Source organism: Leuresthes tenuis, unplaced genomic scaffold (genome assembly GCF_036924035.1).
Source record: "Leuresthes tenuis unplaced genomic scaffold, fLeuTen1.0.hap1 SCAF_10, whole genome shotgun sequence".
Lineage (NCBI taxonomy): Eukaryota > Metazoa > Chordata > Actinopteri > Atheriniformes > Atherinopsidae > Leuresthes > Leuresthes tenuis.
The window spans coordinates 6840236-6861879 of record NW_027325364.1 but is presented as its reverse complement, the minus strand read 5'-3'; the positions used below and the strand labels follow the sequence as shown (position 1 = coordinate 6861879).

At 39.5% G+C, this 21644-nt stretch overlaps 1 protein-coding gene across 2 annotated transcripts; it reads right to left on the bottom strand.

Annotated features, from left to right (window-relative positions):
* Positions 1–886: 886 nt before the first annotated feature.
* ndufaf6 (NADH:ubiquinone oxidoreductase complex assembly factor 6) lies at positions 887–20595 on the bottom strand. Of its 2 annotated transcripts, XM_072393739.1 has the most exons (9): positions 20375–20595; positions 19456–19555; positions 19087–19209; positions 18924–18980; positions 18643–18745; positions 17745–17878; positions 9339–9440; positions 4903–4959; positions 887–1377 (listed from the first exon to the last, which is right to left on the bottom strand). In XM_072393739.1, the coding sequence occupies exons 1-9, from the start codon at positions 20587–20589 to the stop codon at positions 1249–1251; spliced, it is 1020 nt and encodes a 339-aa protein (XP_072249840.1). In that variant the 5' UTR covers positions 20590–20595; the 3' UTR covers positions 887–1248. The 2 variants fall into 2 exon arrangements, with proteins under 2 accessions (XP_072249840.1, XP_072249841.1); XM_072393740.1 differs by lacking the exon at positions 9339–9440.
* Positions 20596–21644: the final 1049 nt, after the last annotated feature.

Below are 21644 nucleotides of genomic sequence, written 5' to 3'. Positions count from 1 at the left end.
GCAAATCTGATCGAAATGAGGCAGCAGAGGACTTGTCTATATGATGTGTCCTTCAGCTCATACCATCATGCACCATGGAGAGAAATAGTGGAGGAATTCTATCTCTTACAAGCAACCATAATACAAACCATGCAAAGAAGTGCAGCCATTTTTCTGTCTGTCAGCTCATAAAATCCACTTTAGTTAATGTGATGTTAGATTCTGCGTTGTTCTTCAATTGCAGCCATCTACGTTTCAGCAGGTATCATCCTCGTGCACTCTGGATACATCAAACATGATGTTGTAGCTAAGCTCATCAGACGCCTGTCGCACATTGTGGTTTGCTGTGAACTTGTATAATGGTGAACTGAACAGCGTGTAGTCGCCTTCGAATCACTGTATGCTTTTAACTGTGGGGAACAAACTATGGTGGCTGGTAAAAAATACATGAGGTCCTCTGTGAAGGCAGCATTTGATTTGTCCAAACTGGGCTACTGTAGAAAATTATATTGCAACATGCCTGATTCAATGAAAGAGGGTCTGCAACAAAGGACTAACTCTGAAGCAATACAAATACAATGATAAAGTCAGAGAATTATTACCTAATGAAAACAAGTTATAAATATTATATGGAATTACTGTCAAGTAGAGCCAGATCCAGATCTTAAACACTTAAACCCTAAGATACCCACACTGACTATCAGAAGTTCAGAGGTTAATGCATTTTCTGTGCCACAAGACCTTTTCATAAGAAATGCATTTTTCCAGTGCAGCAGAAGTGCAATCTGCCACTCACCTCTAATTTTAAACCTGCAACTCAAATCTCTCCTCTCATCTCCTCTCAATGAAAGGTTGATGTTTTACTGAGTAAAATGACTGCAATTAGAAAAAAAGACCCGAGCTCCAATTAGCCAGGATTATCGTTTAAGCTTGCAGAAGACAAGTGTTACATTGCTTTTTGTTCACTTACATATAAATATTTTGTCATGAACACTTCAACAAACATCCCAAAAGAACTTTCTGTCTAAGACATTATATAATGAAGATGGTGTGTGATTTTAGCAATAGTCAGCTGTGGTCTGTGGGTTGTACAGAAAAAGTGGATCTCAGTGGCAGTGCACAGGTTCAAACGAGTCTGGATATCTTTATAGACCAGCTAAAGGGAACTATGTGGGCAGGTTTCAGAGATGTGAGGTTTCTGGCCTTCATTTCTGCTGCTCATGGAGTCTGCAGTCAGACTTGGATGACCTGAAGGGAGCCAGACTGAATTCAGTAAGTGTTCTTCCAGGAGCGGAAGTACAGCTGGATGGGGAGGAGGGGGTTTCTGTTCTGCAGACTCTTGTGGAAAACATCAAAATCGGCTTTCCTCACTCTCTGAAGATAGTCTTCCAACGCCACCTGCAGCACACAACACAACAAAGGGAGAGTTTGGTTCAGTCTACGTCAGGCCCCATCCTGGGTGTTCTTTCTTTGTGCTTTTCACAAGCTAACGCAATTTACTAAGGTCTTCATGCAATCTCTGTAATATGCTTTGATAAAAGAAATACACAGACAAAAAGTACAGAGGCACCTTCCTTAACTATTAATTTACACCTCTTTTCCAGGAGATAATTCTAGGAGATTGGATTGACCCGCTCAACTCCACTCTGCCCCTCTCTTCCTCAGGGTCTTTCTCTTTTTAGATGCATAATACTCAAAATGGAGCACGTTAGTTAGGCTATGAGGAAGCATACAGCAAATAGCCTGAGAGCTCAGACCAAATTTATAAACTGAGAAAAAAACTTGACTGACAATTAATTCGTTCTAAAAAACTCACATCTCCTTCACCTGCAGTTGGGCCGTGGACAGCTGGTAGGCAACTGTTCTCTCTTTTAGGCACAGCCTCATCATGAGTCATGTGTTGAAGTGGCTCAAGATATTACAATGCACCACAGAGCGTAACGGCACCAATGAGAACTCGCATCATAACTCCTCTGTCACATAACAGCTCCATAAACTCTGGACTTCACAGCTGCTGCATTCCTCTGCATTTTAGGTTTTAAATAGCTAACATTAAGAACAGTTATGTTATATGTTAAGCTTATGTGTGCAACATTTCACTGATGTCTGCTTTTGAAACAGCAGACACCAGCAATATTTTGATGGTGCTTTCAATAACAAATGGCCAATTAGAATTTTCTACTTCCTGCTGGTAAAAAATATTAAATATTAGTACATTAGAACAAAATTAGCAAAGCCCAGTCCTGTTATTTTAAGTCTCACAGTTGGAATGTCAAAAAAAATGGAAAATCAAGACATAAAGCTGAGAGAATTGTCTTTAGACCTGCAGCATATAAAGTTATTCCGAAGGATGAGATAAGATTGTTGCTAAAGGTGCTTTAACCAAGTAAAAAATATAGGTTCAGTATGCCCATGTAAAAGAGATATCTAAGTGTTTTATATTTTATAAATCTGCAAAAACCTCTGGTATTTTTTTTTTATGGAGCAATGCAAAAGGGATATATAAATCCATTTTAAAGTCAGTCTGAAACAATAAAACACAGAAAACCTTCCAACTATAACTTACTGATCAGATGATTTATTCCCATCACATGTTACTCAATTTCTGGTTGGAAGAGAGGGCATTTTGTTTTGTGGGAAGCAATCAATACGGACATACTGCCCTGCAGAAATCATCTTCAGAAACCACAGAAGCTGAGGCGGAGGCTGTGAGGATCAGGGTATTACACGTTTCTCAGGGTATCTGACCTGAAGGCAATGTAATCTGCTGCTCTTTCAGCAATACTTCGGACCAAAATAAAAAAGGTTTGTGTCAGACAATAAAGTCATGAACTGAAAATTTTATTGTGCTACTGTTAAAAAAAGGGAATGTTTTGTTAGAATAAACATATTGATCACAGCAGAGTTGTAGTTATTTTTACAAGTTCATAGTCAGTGACTTGCTGGTTCCATCCCACCTACATTATTCACACTTTCGTTTCATTTAGTCCCACAGAAACATGGTGCAGACTTTTTTCATGCCGCCCACGAAGCTCCCTGATTAGGTGACTGGTTCTCTATCCTCCATTTCTCACTGAACAAATTGGTAGTAAGTCGGAGGCTGTAAATGGATTTTTCAAATACAATACTGCAGGGTTTTTTTTTTCTCATTTGAGCACAAAGATCAAAATTGCACCTACAAAACACAAGGAATGATGCAGAAAAAAATTGCATGATCAGAAAGTTTAAGTGAGACAATTTCTCATTTTTTAAATCATACAGAACTTCTTTTAAATCATCTTTATTGAAGCTTTGACATGTATCCTCAGCTCTAACAGCACTACCTCGGAGTTAAATCTAAACAAAACTTCTGTGTTAAAATGAAAACGCGACCGAGGGGAGTCGGTGCTTTTCATGTCTCTCGGGCTTCACCGGCGCCGCTCTGTCTTTCCTTATGTGTCTCATGACACATGTCCAAACCTGCAATTTATCTGAATTAAATTTTCAGCACAGCAAGAACACACGAGGCTGTGTCTAGTTCCTCGTGTGGACGTGTATCACACAGACACAAATGCACACTGAAGGGCACATCTGTGCACAAGAAGCCTACCCTGCTGCACAGTGAAGGTCCATTGCAGCGTGAAAATCATAACTCTACAGTGAGGAGTACTGGGTGCTTTTTGCTGTGTGCAGACTGCAGGAGGGCGATGGTGCTTCTCAGCTTTCTATTGTAGTTGCAGCACATCAGTGCAGCATCACGATAATGGACTCGAGAGAGATTAGAGATGTGCTATCTGGCCGCAGAAAAACAGCTGAATCTATATTGAGTTTAAATAAAACCTTGACTATTATTTTAAAATCTATTATTTTGGGTCAAGAGCACTCTTAAGATTAAAGTTGGTGAGGATTTAGTTCTGTCTCTGACGTTGCACTGCACAGTCTCTAAGATTCTCACATTTTTGGATTCATATATAAAATATGGCTTAAATTTTAAATCCGAAACTTTTTACAGTGACCCTACTTCAAATTTGCAAACTTCCTCGTGGAAATTCTTCAGCTGTTCTTTAGTTTCATGAATAAAGACAACCACGATCTGACCGAACTAAAACACACGACAGCTTTGCTGTTCAAGTCTCAAATGGGCACAACAAGTAACAATTTAGTGTAGGCTGGAAAAAGTTAAGAGAAAAGTTGAATTTAGTAACTCAGAGAGCATCTCTATGCAGCAACCGCCTCCATCAAGTACTTCTGTAGTTGATTATGAGACTTTCATACCAAAACAATAAGGATTTTAGACCAATCCTCCTACTTAACTCTCTGTAATATTTCAAACGACCCTCTTCAGCATCTCAGCTGTGTTAAGGTCAGGACTCTGAGACATTCATTCAAAAACATTATTTTTTTTCTTTTCTAACTATCCTGGTCTGCTTTGGGTCCCTGTCCTGTTGGATCGTCCACACTTTTGAAAGCCTCAGGTCATAAAATGCTGTGCTGACAGCCCTCGAGGGGGAAAAGGAATGACACATTATTACTATGTCAACATGTTGTGATGTCTGATTACATAGAAGAAGTATCCATAAAACTGCTTTCAGTGAAATCAATGCCAAGGAGCTTCTGATGAGGCTGAAGGGATTGACAAACCATTTTAACACCTGATAAGAAATGATGAGGACAACGTGAGATGGTGCAACATCTTAAAATAAATAGCTTAACCTTGGAAGTCTGCTTATTAAAATGACTCATTCAAAATATATTGACATGTTCAGTGCTTAAACACAGCTGTCATTTACATGAGAGCTTCAGTGAAGCTTTGAAAAAACATTTGACTTTTAGGTTAATTTCTTCTGCATCATATCAGGGATTTCATTAAAGAGTTTGATAAGCCAGTCAAAACAATGGTATCTACTTTCCTTGAAGGTATTATGAACATGCTTGATGACTTACTGTGCTAAGGAAGGCCAGGCTGGCAGCTGCTGGAACGTTGTGGCTAAATGATCGAGCCTGAGGGAGAGAGCACAATAAACAGGAATAAAGTAAATCTTTACCGTTTGTTGGGCATTACAAGCTATGTTGGTGTAATATGAGCTGAATGCATCGTCTTGCTGAAATAAGCAAGGCCTTTAATCAATTAATCAAAAGTTTATTAAAAAATGAATCAAAATTGCAAACAAAAGCTTTGAAAGCTGTTTTCCCTAATTAATAGTAACAGACATTCAGATTCGTCACAGCTGGATTGAGATAAATTTAGTAAACAATGGCCCAGTTTCATGAAGTGTCCTCAAGACAGTTTCAGCAGTGACAATATCAGGAAACTGGAGTAGATGCAGGTCACCAAACTGGAGTGCAGTCACGTACAAATATCTTTTTTTTTACTACAGTAATGAGCCAAGAAGTCGAGAAAATCTACAGAATCTGTCAATTTAGGCAACAAAGTAAAACAAAATCTTATCAACTGCTCCATATGTGGCACAGTAATTATGTTTCTACTCTACCAGTTAATTTATAATTAATCCAATTAGGTGATAAATTACCAAAGATTTATGTCTACCAACAAGTTTGCTTTTCTAAGCTTTGATCCTGGTTTCAAAACAGTCAACAGCTCACATCGTTACAGAGTAGAAGCAGCTTCTGTGAAATAAGAGTTTCCTCAAGACTTAAAATCATAAGATGGTCAGTTATTATGTTTATGTTTATGCATTCAGCAGACGCTTTTATCCAAAGCGACTTACACTGGTTGGCAGTTAGGGTAAGGGGGTCTTGCCTGAGGACCCCTACTGGAGGCAGTACCTTTCATGCAGTCCTGAAACTGATCATTCATATCATCAGTAAGGGGGAAATAATTCATGTTTATTACTGAAGTTGTAGTAAGTAGCGGTGTTGTACGGGGCCGAATCTTCATCCTTCTCACATCAGTGTTTTGATATTAAAAATAGCTCAATGCAATTTTTGTTCTAATGTCAGTTGAATTGCTTTCATTAAGAGTCTCGTGTACAACCTAAAACTTAGAATCAGGACAGATGTTACGATAATTTATTTCGAAGCAACGCTCGAGAATCTGGAGGTTCTTTTGTTCTTTGGCTCATCCTACAGCGGTACGATGTAACACCTCTGAGTCTGAGCACTGCACATGTACAGCCACATACGCAAATTTACCGTCAAGTCGAGAAGGTTGACAAAAGACACCAAAGACAAATAGGCTACCAAAAATGTCAAGAGACAATGTAGGGTAATGTTACAAGACCTCTTTATAAACAATGAAATATGAGATAAACGCTCAGAAGAAAGCAGAAAGCAGAAACAGTTTACTTGTAGTTCAGTTTGCTCTATATATTAGTTTTATTCTCTAAGTATTTGAATGTAGCATATGTGTGAAATCAATACATGTGCAACTTAATGTCCATTGTATATATTACAGTGTCCTGTAATTGTCATTTTTAACTAGTTTCTGGTGCTTTATGTTGTACCATAAAACCAAACTGTTCTAGCCAGGCTGGAAAACAAAGTTGATAATTGTATATCAGCACCCAGGTGCTCCAGTGCACTTTCAGGCCCGGGGACACAACAACAGAGGTTGGTGTATTTAAGAACAAGTTAAAGGTACTTACTTCGAACGTTCACTGCTCTAATGTTGCTTTAACAACTGTCTTTGTACATCTGTGTCCTTTTTACACCAACCAGTAACAACTTTAAAACCACCTTTCTTGTTTTGTGTACATCCCTTCATTCTGCCAAAGCAGAGCTGTGGGCGAGTCCACTGGGGTCTGGAACTGAGACATAGATATCATGTTCTTTGGGGATTTTGGTTAGCAGGCTGTTCCTGTTCCTGGGCACCAGCTGGGGGACGCCGCTGCTCTCAAGGGGTTCAATTTCAACTGACCAAATGTTGTAATCGTGGCATCTACTAACACCAGGACCCAAGGTTTCCCCACAGAACACTAACATGCAACAAGATGATTACTTAACCTGTTAATGGCTTTAATGTCGCGGCTTATTTGTGTATGAATCTTGAATCTATATCATTACAAAGTTCTTATAATCATTACAAATATGAATACTGTTCCCATGACCTGGATCACTTTTATAAAAGCCAGCTCTTTTGTTCTTTTTCAGTTAATTGGTGCAGCAAAGGAAGGGCAGCACAAAGAAATCTTCATTTATATTCCACTATTGGTTGCACTCAGCATAATCACAAGTGTTTTAGCTTAAGGCAACATTTCTAATTGGTGTAAACAAGGAGCAAACAAAACATAAATGCTGATGAATGTTGGCGAAGCTGCTTGATGAAAAAGCCTGCTTAAGTACAAAAATCAATGAGGCATGAAAGTGGAAACTAATAAATCCAAACCAATTAACTGTAAACTCTACATTAATAAGTTAGTGGTAAAACATGGTTCCAGGACATTTCCAATTACACACCACAGAGCAGGTGCAAGCTGTAAATCCCAGCATGGCCCATCAATGGTGCTCATTTACATTTTCAAAACAGAAAACCTTTTTGTTCCTGCTGTTTAAGTGGCTAAAGAGATGTTGAAGAGCGCCACAAAAACATGTCAACTGTACATGTGGGTTTTACTTCTCCTCGTCTGTGAATGGATCCATCCTATAAGTACCTGCAACTGCAGCAGGATGACAAATTGGACTGGACTCTTAACACAGACAGCATGTAAAGTCTCAATGTATGACAGCAATGTAAAGGACTATATTTTTTACTTTCTGAGAAGACTGGGGTCTGTAAAAAATTGCTGCTGATATTTTACCAGTCCGGTGTGTCTAGTCTTCTCCTTTATGTTGTGGTTTGTTGGGGGGGCAGAATTTAAAGGACGGATGCTAGACGTAGATCTATCATTTCAGATACTGCAAAGGCATCCGCTCACAAAAAACTATGTTTTGAGAATATATGCATCTTCTGATAAGACCAATATTATTCACACAATAACCACATTTTAATTTAAGCTAATTTATCATTAATTTTTTCTTGATAATTTCTTGACTACAGGATTCTTCTTGTTGGAAATGAACAAATAACATAAGACTAAAACATATTGTCCTAGAGATGATATTGATCAACTTGAACTAGTTTTATTGGGGGGGTTTCTTGTACTTTTTTGCTAAAAATGCCAAATCTAATAATATTCATAAAGTCTTTATCAGTGTTTACTGTGAAAGCCTTGATTCGTAATTGCAGAAATCAAGCGATTCTTATCATTCCGAACAGGCTTTTTGCATCTGCATATCTCCACTGTAATTTTGGACCAATTGACTTCTGTGAAAATCTCCAGGAGCCAAAGTCATATTACTTTGTGTAGAACACAACAAAAAGTCTGTGTACTCACAAAAAGTTGAAATGCGCAGGTGAATGTCTTTTGACAGATTTGTAAAGAAAATGAATCCATAGCATTGACATTTCTGATGAAAAAAAAAGGCAAATTGCTATGTATTTCACATTTCTCCATGCACCTGCAGCCTGGTGGCAAATGTGTCAGTTTTCACAAGTAATTGAGTGTAGATTAACCCTTTTCACACATCCGTGGCTTTCCCTTGATCTGATCACAACTGTGTTGGTACAATGTGTGGATGCCTCCCTACTGCTTTTCTGTAAACGTTAGAGACGTATACCTGACTAAGTTGGACCTAATACGACTATGACCTGCTGGAGGAACCTTAACAGGCAGGCACTCACAGCAGTGGTGAGTTAAATTGACATATCGGTCAGGCTTGTTGCTATTGTAGTGCAATTAAAACACTGACCGTTCAACAAGTTTTAGCATGTAAAAAAAAAAAGGGATATTTTGCGATATTTGAGCAGGCTCAAATGAACTGTTGTGGAAATATGACGTGTTGCAAAAAGACTAAAGCAGTCCTCGTCCTCAGCCTTCTGCAGAGCTTAAAGACCTGACCCATTCATTAGAATCAGGTGTGCTGGAGCAGGGAAACATGGAAAATATGCAGGGCGGGGTGCCTTGAGGACCAGGATTGAGAAACACTGCTCTAAAGGGTATCATACCGCACTTCAGACACTGTCCGAATTCTCACATGAATCACAAATATCTCACATGCACCGTGACCCTTTCAGTCACTTTCACAGGCATTTCTGAATAAAAGGGAGCATTAAATGTAAATACCTGAGTGCCATCATTGTAACCGGCCGATGAAGCCGTTAATGTTACATCTGTGTTAAGAGGCTTTTCTTTGACCAGCTGTGCCTGTCTTTAGACAAAAGCATCAAGTGAATAAAATAGAAAAGGTATGTAAATCCCTACAACCAGGTACTGGAAACTGATGAATTATATTTCAAAGCAGCACATTAAAGCCTGTGGCTTTACAATCATGCATTTTAGTATCACAACTGAATGATCGTACTTTGTAAGCGCAGTACATACATGCTGCAGGTGTACATGAGCCTGACTGGCGATGTCGTACACAACATCTCGAATGTTCTGCTCCCGGCTGCCACGGATGAAATCCTCCTGCGAAGCTCCATGCTGGAGAAACACACAAAAACACAGCCGTGTTCCCAGGTCACAGATGATGTGTCATTTTAACAACAAAGCCTTCCGCTGCAGTTCAGCTGGAACCAATTTGGCTCCACTTCACACTAGGACTGAGTCGTCTTTTAATCTGTTGAAAAGAAAGTTCAGCAGCCCCGATTTGGCTGCCGGCATCAGCAAAGAAGTGTGGCAGTGTGCCAGAAGTGGGATTCAGCAATTCAACCAGCCCAGACTTCAGAGCATGGCTTTGAGTATGTGTTGCACTCTAACAATCAGTCTTTTCTAACAATAAAATTCACATACAACTGGTTTAACTTAGCTATTAAGCGTCCATGTGGACCACAATAAAACATTCCATAGTATAGCTGTTTATTTTAACCAACCCTATATATTACACTAATGTACAGAACAAGAACTGAAGACAAGTATTACATTCTGTATGCATGATATACATAGCTGCCAATAGCTTGTATTAATAGCATTTTTTTTTTCTTACAGACAGTCGGGTCAAAACCAGAGGTATTCATCAAACTAAAATTGTAGATTAAAGATTTTTAGATTATAAAATAGTATAATTCATACCTAAGTTTGGGGACCCCAAGAAATCAGACCTCTCATCGATTTTGATTTTGATTGATTTTGATTGAATTATAAGGTAGCTTGTTCACAATCACTGTTAGGAGCGGCCAGGTGATTTGACAAAAGACTCAAACTTTGTCCCAACAATCAGCAGCAATGGGTTCCTCCCAGCAGGTGAGGTTTATAAGACGATGGAGAAGCGTTTTCAGGCAGCCATTTCTTCAGTTCGTAATGTAGTCACAAAATGGTTGCTATCAAGAACAGAAGAGATTAAGTTGATCTCTGAAAGATCAAGAAAAAAACTGCTTATATTAATGGTTGAAGGGCTGCCAGTAAATTACATCAAGTATGAGACTCACACAATTCACAGATTGGTTGCACTCTCACAACACATACTCAAACAAACCAAGGACTGATAACAAAAAAAGTAGACTGACGACGCATGTACAGACAAGACAGAGCGACAACATGCAGCACGAGCAGAGTTTTCAGAACAATCTGGAAGAAAGTGGGAACTATCCACTATCAGCAACTGCTGAATTATTCCAACACCACTTATTTTTGCTTTAAATGATACAGGTGTCTTATGAAAATCCCCAAAGCTTGAAGACTGTACAGAAACATTAGCACTGGTAAGGTGATTTCAGCCACAATTGATGGTCCAAATTGGACTATGAGCTCGTCATTTTAGGTAACATAATGCCTTCAGAAAACATGACAGCAGTTTTTGTGGAGGTGGAAGATGAACTGTAATGTCAACAAAGCACCATAACTGTTTTATACCAGTGCTTGAGGCATGCTGGTGTGCCTGCAGTTAAAGAGAAAAAAAACCTGCATCTCCACAGAAACAGCATTAGAAGAAGATACACAGCATGTATATCACATATACACAGACATAACTGCATCATTTCAGTTTTATATCTTATTTCTATGTTTTTGATGTTTTAAAGATCAAAACTTCTCCAATAGTTGTACCTTGTTGGGTTTTAGTGAGTCATACAGACAGATTTGCTCACACACAGTTCTCTGCAGCTCTTCCCGTTTTTAAAATGTGACACTGGGAGGTGCATGAGTGAGAAAAACAACGCCGAAGCAACTGGTTCGCCAGGTATCCATCCATCATCTGCCGCTTATCCGAGGGTCGGGTCGTGGGGGCAGCAGCTTGAGCAGACAAACCCAGACGTCCCTGTCCCCGGCCACTTCTTCCAGCTCTTCCGGGGGGACCCCGAGGCGTTCCCAGGCCAGCCGAGAGACATAGTCTCTCCAACGTGTCCTGGGTCTTCCCCGGGGTCTCCTCCCAGTGGGACGTGCCCGGAACACCTCACCAGGGAGGCGTCCAGGGGGCATCCTAACCAGATGCCCGAGCCACCTCATCTGACTCCTCTCAATGCAGAGGAGCAGCGGTTCTACTCCGAGCCCCTCCCGGATGACTGAGCCTCTCACCCTATCTCTAAGGGAGAGCCCAGACACCCTGCGGAGGAAACCCATTTCGGCCGCTTGTATTCGCGATCTTGTTCTTTCGGTCACTACCCACAACTCGTGACCTTAGTTGAGGGTAGGAACGTAGATTGACCAGTAAATAGAGAGCTTGGCCTTCTGGCTCAGCTCCTTCTTCACAACGACGGGTCGGTGCAGAGCCCGCAACACTGCAGACGCTGCACCGATCCGCCCGTCAATCTCACGTTCCATTCGTCCCTCACTAGTGAACAAGACCCCGAGATACTTGAACTCCTCCACTTGAGGAAGGATCTCATTCCCGACCCGGAGAGAGCATTCCACCCTCTTCCGGCTGAGAACCATAGTCTCGGATTTGGAGGCGCTGATTCTCATCCCCGCCGCTTCACACTCGGCTGCGAATCGCTCCAGTGAGAGCTGAAGGTCACGGCCTGACGATGCTAACAGAACCACATCATCCGCAAAAAGCAGAGACCCGATTCTGAGGTCGCCAAATCGGACACCCTCAACGCCCTTCGCCAGGTATCGTGATGTCAAATTTGGCGGGCGCCATGATTAAGGACATAAAGAAATGTGACTATAAACTAAACAATTATGGGGCTGAAGGGCTTTTGCAACCACTCATGCTTTCTCACATCAAGCTGAAAACAAACTGTGTCTAAAATTCAGTAACAGGAGCCTCCAAAATAACATCAAAACAATCCTGATGCATTTCAGAAACAAACAAAGCAGATATAAAAAAATATATTTGGACAAAAGGCAACAGAGTTTCATGAATAGAACATCTCTCCAACCGTCGAGCCTGAGGCAAATCAATCCTGCTTTGGTCTTGTGCTGCAGCCGAAGGCACAGAGCACATTTCATGATCGAAACACCCGAAGAGGCAGAAGTTGCAGGATTTTGCCATGACCTTCACAGTCCCGTCGTCAAAAAAGACTTCAAAAGGGTAGCGCATGCAGTTCGGGATATCTGAATATCTCAGAAGTAGCCTTTTGCAGGACAAAATGTAAAGACTCATAGCTGCAAAAGATGTTTGGAAGGATGGAAGGATTGGAAGGATGCTACCAGCTACTGAACATTTTGTGATTTTTCATCTAAAATAGTAAAAAAATTATGAAAAAGTCAATTAAAATGTAATCGTGATTAAAACACAGCGTCATCTTTACAGCTTGTGGTTAGCAGGTCATCTTTAGCTTGTTCAACTATTCAAAGTAACTGAACGACCAACTTTTGCCTGTGTGGTGATTTTGCAGTCTTCACGGAGGACTGAAAGAACTGCTGTTCTCTTTAGTTCCAGCAGCCTGGAACGTTTGATTCCTCTGAGCCATGAACAGAAATATAAAAGCTTTCTGAGCTGTTTGCAGGGCTGGTCATAGGAATAAAACTGTAATGAATTGCTACTTTAGACACTCTTTGGTGTTCTTTGAGTTGACCAGCGATTATCACTAAAGGCATTGATGTTTAGTTGTTAAGAGACAACTCCTCATGTGTTCACAAGTTTTGAAGTGGAGGAAACCTTGAAAGAAGCTGGTGGAGCATCAGAGAGAATAAAAAAAAACATCTGTTGGTTTCTTTGTAAACAGACAACAGACAGTTGCTTTGGTTGTCAATTGCATTCAGTAGTGTGATATGAACATTTTCTGTCTGAAAACAACTTATATCAAAACATGTCTCACAGATGACAAGACAGGGACAGAAAAAAGTCACGTGTGTGAAGAAACTTAAAAAAAGTTTCATCAAACAGAGATTCTGCACCAGCAAGCTGAAAACAAAGAAAATCTTTTGTCTTTAGACCAGAACTGAAAACATGAACGAGACACAACTATTCACAATTTATTTCCTGCTTCTGATCAGACATAACAATCATTTCAAGACATCATCTGAGTTCCAATTTCATGCACCAAATGATAACCAGTTTAATCAAGAGTGAAACCAGCTGCACATTTTAAATGCCAATAAGGTATTTAATCCTCCTCTCAAAAATAAGGAGCAGAATACATCATCAAAAATTCTAGAGCGAGTTTAAACCCTTTTAACACGAGCATTCAGATTTCCTCACTTCTACATCTCTAACAATCTCTTCTCAACACCTCAGACCTCCAACTAAAGTGATATGACCTCATCTTGCTCTCTGCTATGGAGCCAGCATAACAAGCCAATTTCTGCCCCGAGAACAATTTCTCCTGTTCTTCTAAAATATGGGAAATTTGCCTGAGGGCTGACTCAGTCTGCGCTCCATCTCACTGACAAATGATGGGGAAAATGAGAGAAAAATATCCAAAAATTCAACCAGGAATTGAAAAGAATATTTTATTCATCTGCCAAAATTTTAAATCTTAAAAAGCAGAATTTTTCTTGGTGGGAAGCATTTACACTTCCTTCCTATTATATATCAAACTTCTATTTTACAATTCAAAAACTGATGACTGATTGATCACAGCCTGTGATCAGGACTGCTTTTCTACCTTTTCCCTCTCACAGACTCTACAAGGCTGAAATATTGGGGAATCTCTAAAAGGGATCCAAATCGTGTGCTGTACTGGACAGCAGTTACTCATTATGAATGCTTGGAGATTAAAAATGGAGATAAAATTCAGACAAGAAAGACCTCTTTTAGAGTGTGTTTTTGCATAATAGAGTATTCTGACCTGCTGTGAAAACCTTGAGTGATTTGTGCCCTCAGATTAGCTTTTTTATGCAAATCTTTTCAATTTCGCCTTCCTTTAACAGAACTGACATTCATCATCTGAAAAGGCGAAAGGGACTGTTGAACCTGTGACCTGTTGCATACTAATTAGAAAAAGCTGTGCTTTTAGTTCCCATATTGCTACCAAATGGGATGAATGCAGACAGCCAATGACCTTTGAGCAAAATTAGCATGGAGCGCTGATGTTCCTCATTTCCCACCTGAAGCACAACAATCCAGGCAGCAAACTGTTGCTGGGGATTCCTGGGGATCGTGAAAATGACTAATAAATATCCAAACATCTTTGAAAGTTTCCCAGATTTCTACAAGTAACTTTTGGTATCTATAAAGCTGAGTACATGGTTTCTGTCCTACACAATAAAACCTTTTGGGTCAGCAGTGCCAGTGCTTTACACGCATGGGCATGCACACTGTGCACAGCACATTGCAGAGGTGTGGATAGCGCCAATTCTCCTGCAAGGTCTGTTCTCAAAACAAGCATTCATTCTTCTGCTCCTTGTATTCTTAGTTTATCATGTTGTATTTTTCATAAATTTTGATCCAGGTTGCTGACTTCCCCGACTCAATCTGTGAGCTTACAAACATTTTGGCTGCAAACAGTCGGCTTCAGTGGGACCCGATGGACTAAAATGGTGAGGGTTCCACCATATCAGGAACCAGGAACTAAACACAATTCCATGGATGTTATTTTACCCCCAGTGAAGGTCGTGGTATGGACGTAGTGCTTTTGAAATTATTCTCAGCCTTTTATTTCTGCGTTTCTGTCTCAGTTATCTCATCCTTAATCTCCACAATAGCTCCCAAAATGATTTGAGCTACACTATAGGTATCGATGTTATGGTCTTTAAACGCATATTTCAAGCTCACCTGTTTATGATCGCCTTAATCAGCTGAGAGAACACAGGCTCATTGTGGGCTGCAGTGACAGAGCATGCTTCACGAAAGTCTGAATCTCTGAGCGCTTCACAGCGGTTATGTTCTAAAGCACAAACAAAAACACTCGGTAATTTGTAGAAATGTCTCAACAGAATGTCTCAACGCTGCCTGGTTTACCAATCTGTTAAATCCAGAGCTATGTCCTGGGCCGTTTAGGTTCTGGGTGCTTTTTGGCAGTAGTGGTGATAACAGACACAGTGTTGAGCAGCTTCCTGCATCTACTTTTCGTTTAACACATGTACAACATGATATTTGTACCAGCAAAAGAAAATATTAATTTGATTTTTTTTTCTTTATTATAATGACAACCTGGGGATAGAGCTCGACGATGCATGTGTATGAACCAAACTCCTGCAGGCTTTGCTGTGTGTCAGAACAGGAAAAGGACTGAAGCACATCCCAGTATGTCACAGAACTGACCCGAGTTCATGTTGAGATAAATAAAAAGACTTTGTCTCCGTCAGAGTGAGAAAATTGAGAAGATATTCACTGCTCAGACTGAACATTTAATCAGAAATACCTACTTTCTCTGTTGTATTTGCCAGAAATGAACGCAAATCTTAACCCTCAGAGACATTCTTAGGAGATGAAAAATACAGCCTCTCTAAAACTTATAACATAGGAGCTCTGCTTCGCTAAAGCTGAGAAACAACAGAGGTTAGAGATGAAGAATACACAGAAAATTAATCAAATCATAAGTAATAAACGAATATAATGTGAAATGACCAGTTAAAAAAAAACTGCTCTAAGCCCCCCAAAAAAGAAAAGAAATCAGGAAACACTTGTAGAATAACAAGAAAGCAGAAATTCAAAATGGGAGTTATGTAACATTAATTCCAGAAAGGATGTAATTGGTCAGTTTAAATGAGAGTGGCTCTCCATTCTCCTTATCTTTTTCAATTTCCGCTTCAACTTACACGTGTCCCCCATCCAGTTATGCAAGACTAAGTTGAGTATTACTGGAAAAGCCATCGTCCGAATGCTATATCCTGGATAAATGACTTCTTTGTTAATTAAGAAAACATGAAATCTGTTCTGGTTGTACTTATTGGGTGATGTGCAACCAGCCCTGGATGGTGAACATGAGCTTGAAGGTTCATGTGTAGGAGTGCTGAGTGTTTCTGTACACCTCCAGCCCCCTCTTCAGGAAGCAGAGTGGAGATGATGTGAGGTGAGTGTGCTTAGACAGCCTGGGATGAGCAGTGTCATATCTTTATCAGAGGATTTTAAGGGCAAAGCCTACATGCTTCACACAGCAGCCTAAATACATACACTTCATGCTATATAACCCCCCCCCCCTCCCCTCCTGCAGCAGTTTGTCTCTATGCAGGGCAGATGGCCCAGACGAGGTTGGAAAATGTCTGTGGCCATATATATCTGGAGGATTTCAATCTGAGACTCTGCTTTTGCCATATGTTTGTTTTTCTGTGTAACAATCCCGCTCCGGTTGGTTGTTGTTCTGGGCTGGTTGTTCTACGGCTTCAACAGAAATGTCATCTGACATCATATCAGAGCATAGCTGTGATTCGGCTGTGATTCGGCTTAATGTTTGGAGACGTGTGCGGCACTGCTCTATGTCACCGCTAAAATCTGGCTGTAAACCAACTGAGCGGAAGGAGGACTTAAGGATTCCTTTAAAGACATCCAATTCACAGGTAAAGAAATAGCTCTGTCTCCTGTGATGGAAAGAGAGGGATGAGGATACATGTTGGGGACAAGAAATGCTGTGTGCTGTACGACCAACACTCAGCACAGAAGACTGTCTCTCTGAGTGAGAATAAAAGGATGTTGCTGGATGAGTGTTACTCGATGAGGCGTCTTTAGCTTTGATTAGGGGCTAAGCTCAGGTTAAGACTCTTAAAACTTTAATTGACCCAAAAAGTAACAAAAGCTGACAAATCTACTTTCAAACTGAGATAATTAACCTGGTCGGTAATCCATCCACAAACTAAACAAAATAAACTATTTCATATAGTTACAGCTCTGAAATGAATTTCTAACAATGAACAGATTAATTCATTTACAGTAAATGTTACTGCTGAAGTGGCAGCAGTTTCAAATGGTATGAAACCACAAAATGTTTTAAGGTTTCATTGCATGTATACCTCAACTTCATGTACATCAAAATAAAAACTACAAAGTGTTTCTACAGATTTTCACCAAAGGCAGAAAGAAAAAGAGAGTAAATGACTTTATGCTCCTTTGCATGAAAATCGTGTTCGTTTTCAGCTGTGAAAAATCTAAATCTCAACAGTAACATCTTAAAGTTGTTTCAAACAGATATGTCTTGATCTACCAAACTAACCTTTCTCGCTTTATTTGTATATTACACATTTACTAACATGTTTTTACATTTTGTCAATTTGTCATCAAACCTGTGAATATTTTCTGGATTTTCACACAAATGAGTTTCATCTAAAGATTCATTAAGAGTCTACCATTAATGCTGGAAACACTGCAAAAGTTCACTGTATCAGCTGCTTACCAAGACACTTCACGTGTTTAACTGAACTCTGATGCTGAGAAGTATCACCTTCCTGTGTTTCATTGGCTCTCAACAAGTTTCTCCATCAGAACCGAACAATTTAAGAATAAACCGAGCAGACGTCGCTGTGACTCACCAACATGCAGATGTCCATGGGCAGGTAGACTTTTCTTCGACGGCTGTGGTAAGGAGTCGCTCTCAGGCACGTTACGATTCCCTGAGCTTTACCGATGTGACTCGCAGCGTGGTCTGCGTGCACGTTTTTCACACCTTTAACGACAAACAAACGGCATCCCGTTATGAATCCTCCTGCTGGAGCTTCTCTAAGAAACATCACAGTCTGCACAGTCAAATCTCAACTTGAGGCAAAGTCATTGGTTTTAAAACAAACCGTAACAAATCACAAAGGGCAATGATGGGATGGTAAAAAAAACAAAGACTTCTTATGAGGCAGCAAAGTTTTTCAGTAAATACAATGTGTTGATGATAAAGACCTTTTTTTAGACTAACTCACCATCCCTGTCTTTAAATCATTGGGCATTTTTACTCTAACCTGTTCAGATGCAGATTGATCATTTACTAAAACAGTTACTTCTATTTCTAAACAATAAAATGAAGATCAGCAGCAGCTGAAAAGAGAAGTGTTCTCCTTGACTTTATCTCTGCTAATCAGGAAGAGAAGAAAGACTCGGTGAGCTAAGAGGCTTAGTGTCTTTTTGCCATCCTGGGTGTCAGAGGAGTCAGCCACTGGGTGTGAAAAAATCATTTCTCTCACAATGCACACTGTGTAACTTTAACAATCAAATCCAGAGAAATGCAGTCATGAATGAAAGCAGCAGCTGCAGTAACAGGAAATTAAATGAAAATACGCCAAGGAGTTCAGAAAAAGAAGATCAGTTTTTTTCTGGCTTTGTGATACAGAGTCTTTAAAGTATCCCTCATTCATCTGCAATACTAAGCTTTAGGATCAGCTTGTAACACCTCTATCTTATCATCATTACCGTGTATACCACCAGCAACATGCCAGTCCTTACCTAAACACTCCAGCAGCAGGTATAATAAGGAGGACTGTGTGTTCTCTGAATACTTCTCCAGTTCCTGGAGGTTTCTGTAAGCTCTGTCATCCATATCCTTCTCCTGGTAAAACAAACAGTTGAAAAGATTGTTGGCTTGAATATTAAAAGTCCCCTTTTTAAATAAAACCAAATAGAAATTTGACAGTGTATTAAGTCGTTACAGAAAAGATTAGAACAAGCTGCAGAAATGTGAATTAAACAAGGAGCCGACCATCTTTATTGGAGGATATGTGTCTTACTCTCTCTGTAATGATCCTCAGCAGCCACCTCTTTGTCAGGCTGTGTGACCTCACTGCCTGCAAGACATCGTGGAAATCCAAATTAATCCATATAAATAAATAAATAAACCTGGAGAATTTTCACAAAAGAAGATGTTTAGATACTCATTAGGCTGATATTTACCCTCCACAGCTCAGTGCTGACTGGTTGGTTTGGGGGGTCATCTCTGTAGATCTCCTCTATAGCTGTCTTCCAGAACTGCATTCGCATCAAACCAATGGTCTTCTGGGAAACTGAGTCCTTCACCTTGTAGAGTAATAGTTACATAAAGTCTAATGTTAGACAAAGTAGTTTGAAATGGACAGGAATAAAAAGTCAAATGATACAATTGTAGACTTTTTAAACCTGTTTACTAAACATTATTTCATTATTATTACAGAAACAAAAGAAGCAGTAGCAATTGTAGTAACGGCCAGTTAGTTGTGAGTCTAGCAGTGAAAGCGGTATTATGAGAAATTATTCCTCATCCAGAATGGCTGTAGGAATACCTGCCTGTGCCAGCTCCACATTAAAGGCTCTCAGAGCCAGAGAGGAACGCCGTACTTCCTCTGGGACGAGGAGACACGACAAGAAGCCTTCATAGTCTCTGGACCTGAGGAGGACAGAGGAGAAGAGATACCATGAATGACAGAGTGATTAGATTCTAATTCCATAAGCTAAAAAAACGGCATTACTTGCCTTTTCTGCATCAAGTCTGGCAACATTTTGATTTGGCTTGAGCTTCTCAAGGTAATTTTAAAGGGCAAACTCAAGGTTTTTTTTTTTAAATAAACAAATTAAGAGATTAAACTACAGAAAGGTTTAATCTGTTAAACATCAGCCCAATCAGCACTTAAAGTAAAACGTGTTTGAGCCACATGGTATTCTTTATGGAACAGCAGTTTCCATATCAGCACATTTTCACAAGATAATTAAATAATAAATAAAATTTACACAAAACAGGGTAATTGATTATTCAAAAACACGTGTTATGAGCTAGAATTAGGGAGATTATCAATTATCTCAATCGGGCATAAAACTCTTTCAGAGGAATGGCAGAATCGTGAATTTTTAAAAGGCGATATTCCACTTGATAAAAGCTTCTGGGTAAATTGGAGTGACCCGATATGAAAAGTGAAGTCAAAATATTCGGACATCATTCAAAAACATACGGACACTTCTTTAGTGCAGTTAAAATCTTGCGTTGTGTACTTTTGTAAAGGACCTTTGAATGGAGCCTGGTGGAGAGAGTGATACCCGACAAAACAAAACTTAAGTTAGACTAAATTCGCAAGATCTTTTCTATTTCTATTTGATTACTGTATTCATCTAAAAGACAGGGCTTCTGAATAGATATCTCGACATTAGTAAAGCTGGCATATCTGTTCTGTAAAAACATTTTATCAAGCGTGTCGTTAGCAATAAGACCCACCTGACAATGTCCAGACAGTACTTTTCATTGTGTCTAGAGTCTACAGTCGCATTGGTTGACGCTCTCACACTCTGTATTGCAGACGCTCGTTGAATAAAAACACTCTTTGGTGCTGTCTTTCTGTGAAGAGTGTAAATCAGCGAGCTTTTACTTCTTAATAGTCCATGTTTAACACTGATGCCAGCTGCCATGTTCCCCTTCAACTTGTGCTGCATTCAGAGTACCTCGGGCATAAGAATACCAATGCCAATGTCAAAATTACTTAGTTTTCGACCTCTACGTGCTGGACATGTAATGAAGGCAGGGAAAAATGGATACGTCTGGGTTATCTTTGCTTTTCTATGAATTATAAATACTCATAAACAAGTATGATTTAAATTAAATGAAAGTAGAACCAGAACTGAAACAGGAGAGTGAAACTCGTGGAAATCATATGCTCTTTTGGTTGAATTCAATCAAGAATACCGGTATACTTTGTTTTGACCTTGATGACTGCCTTTAAACGATATATTATCAATTTTGAGTAAGAAATCTATTTTTTAATGGCGTTATCTTTCGATTTAACTTACTTTGTACTCTGGATATCCAATTTCCAGATAGTCTTGAATACAGCATTTTACTGCTGGTGTAACATAAAAACATTCCCCTGCCCATCCGGCTCAAGTGAACTTTAAGTTTGACCAAAAAGCACCTGAAACTGACTCCGAAAAGTTATCAACCGTTTATTCATATAATCGTTTATTGTATAGCTTGTAATGATGATATAATGACAAAGAGAACGGCAAGCTTGCGGTTAAACTTAAACATTACGTTCAAAGGTATACAACGTAATGACAAGTGACGTTATAACAACACCGGAAATAAGCTAATACCTCAATATAAGAATAGGAAACAACAGGAAACTGTATACAAAGGTCCAATAACTGCTACCCCCATTTCCCAGACGTTGACGGAGTGTTATTGAAATGAGAGGATGCTACACAGTGCTAAACATGGTCCGGCCCGCGGCATATTTCTTAAAGAATGTAAAATGTCTCATTTTCAATATTTGATGTATTTTTTTAAGTTCTGTAGTGATTTGCAAATCAATGCATTGTTTTTATTTACATTTTACACAACGTCAAAAATTGTTTTGGGATTAAGGTTGTATATAAAGTGAATTCATGATATAAATCAACAATATACAAAAATGTATAATCATATAAACAAATGAGATCTATTTGAGATGCATTTTGTACACTCACCACATCCTGACAGTTGAAAAACACCT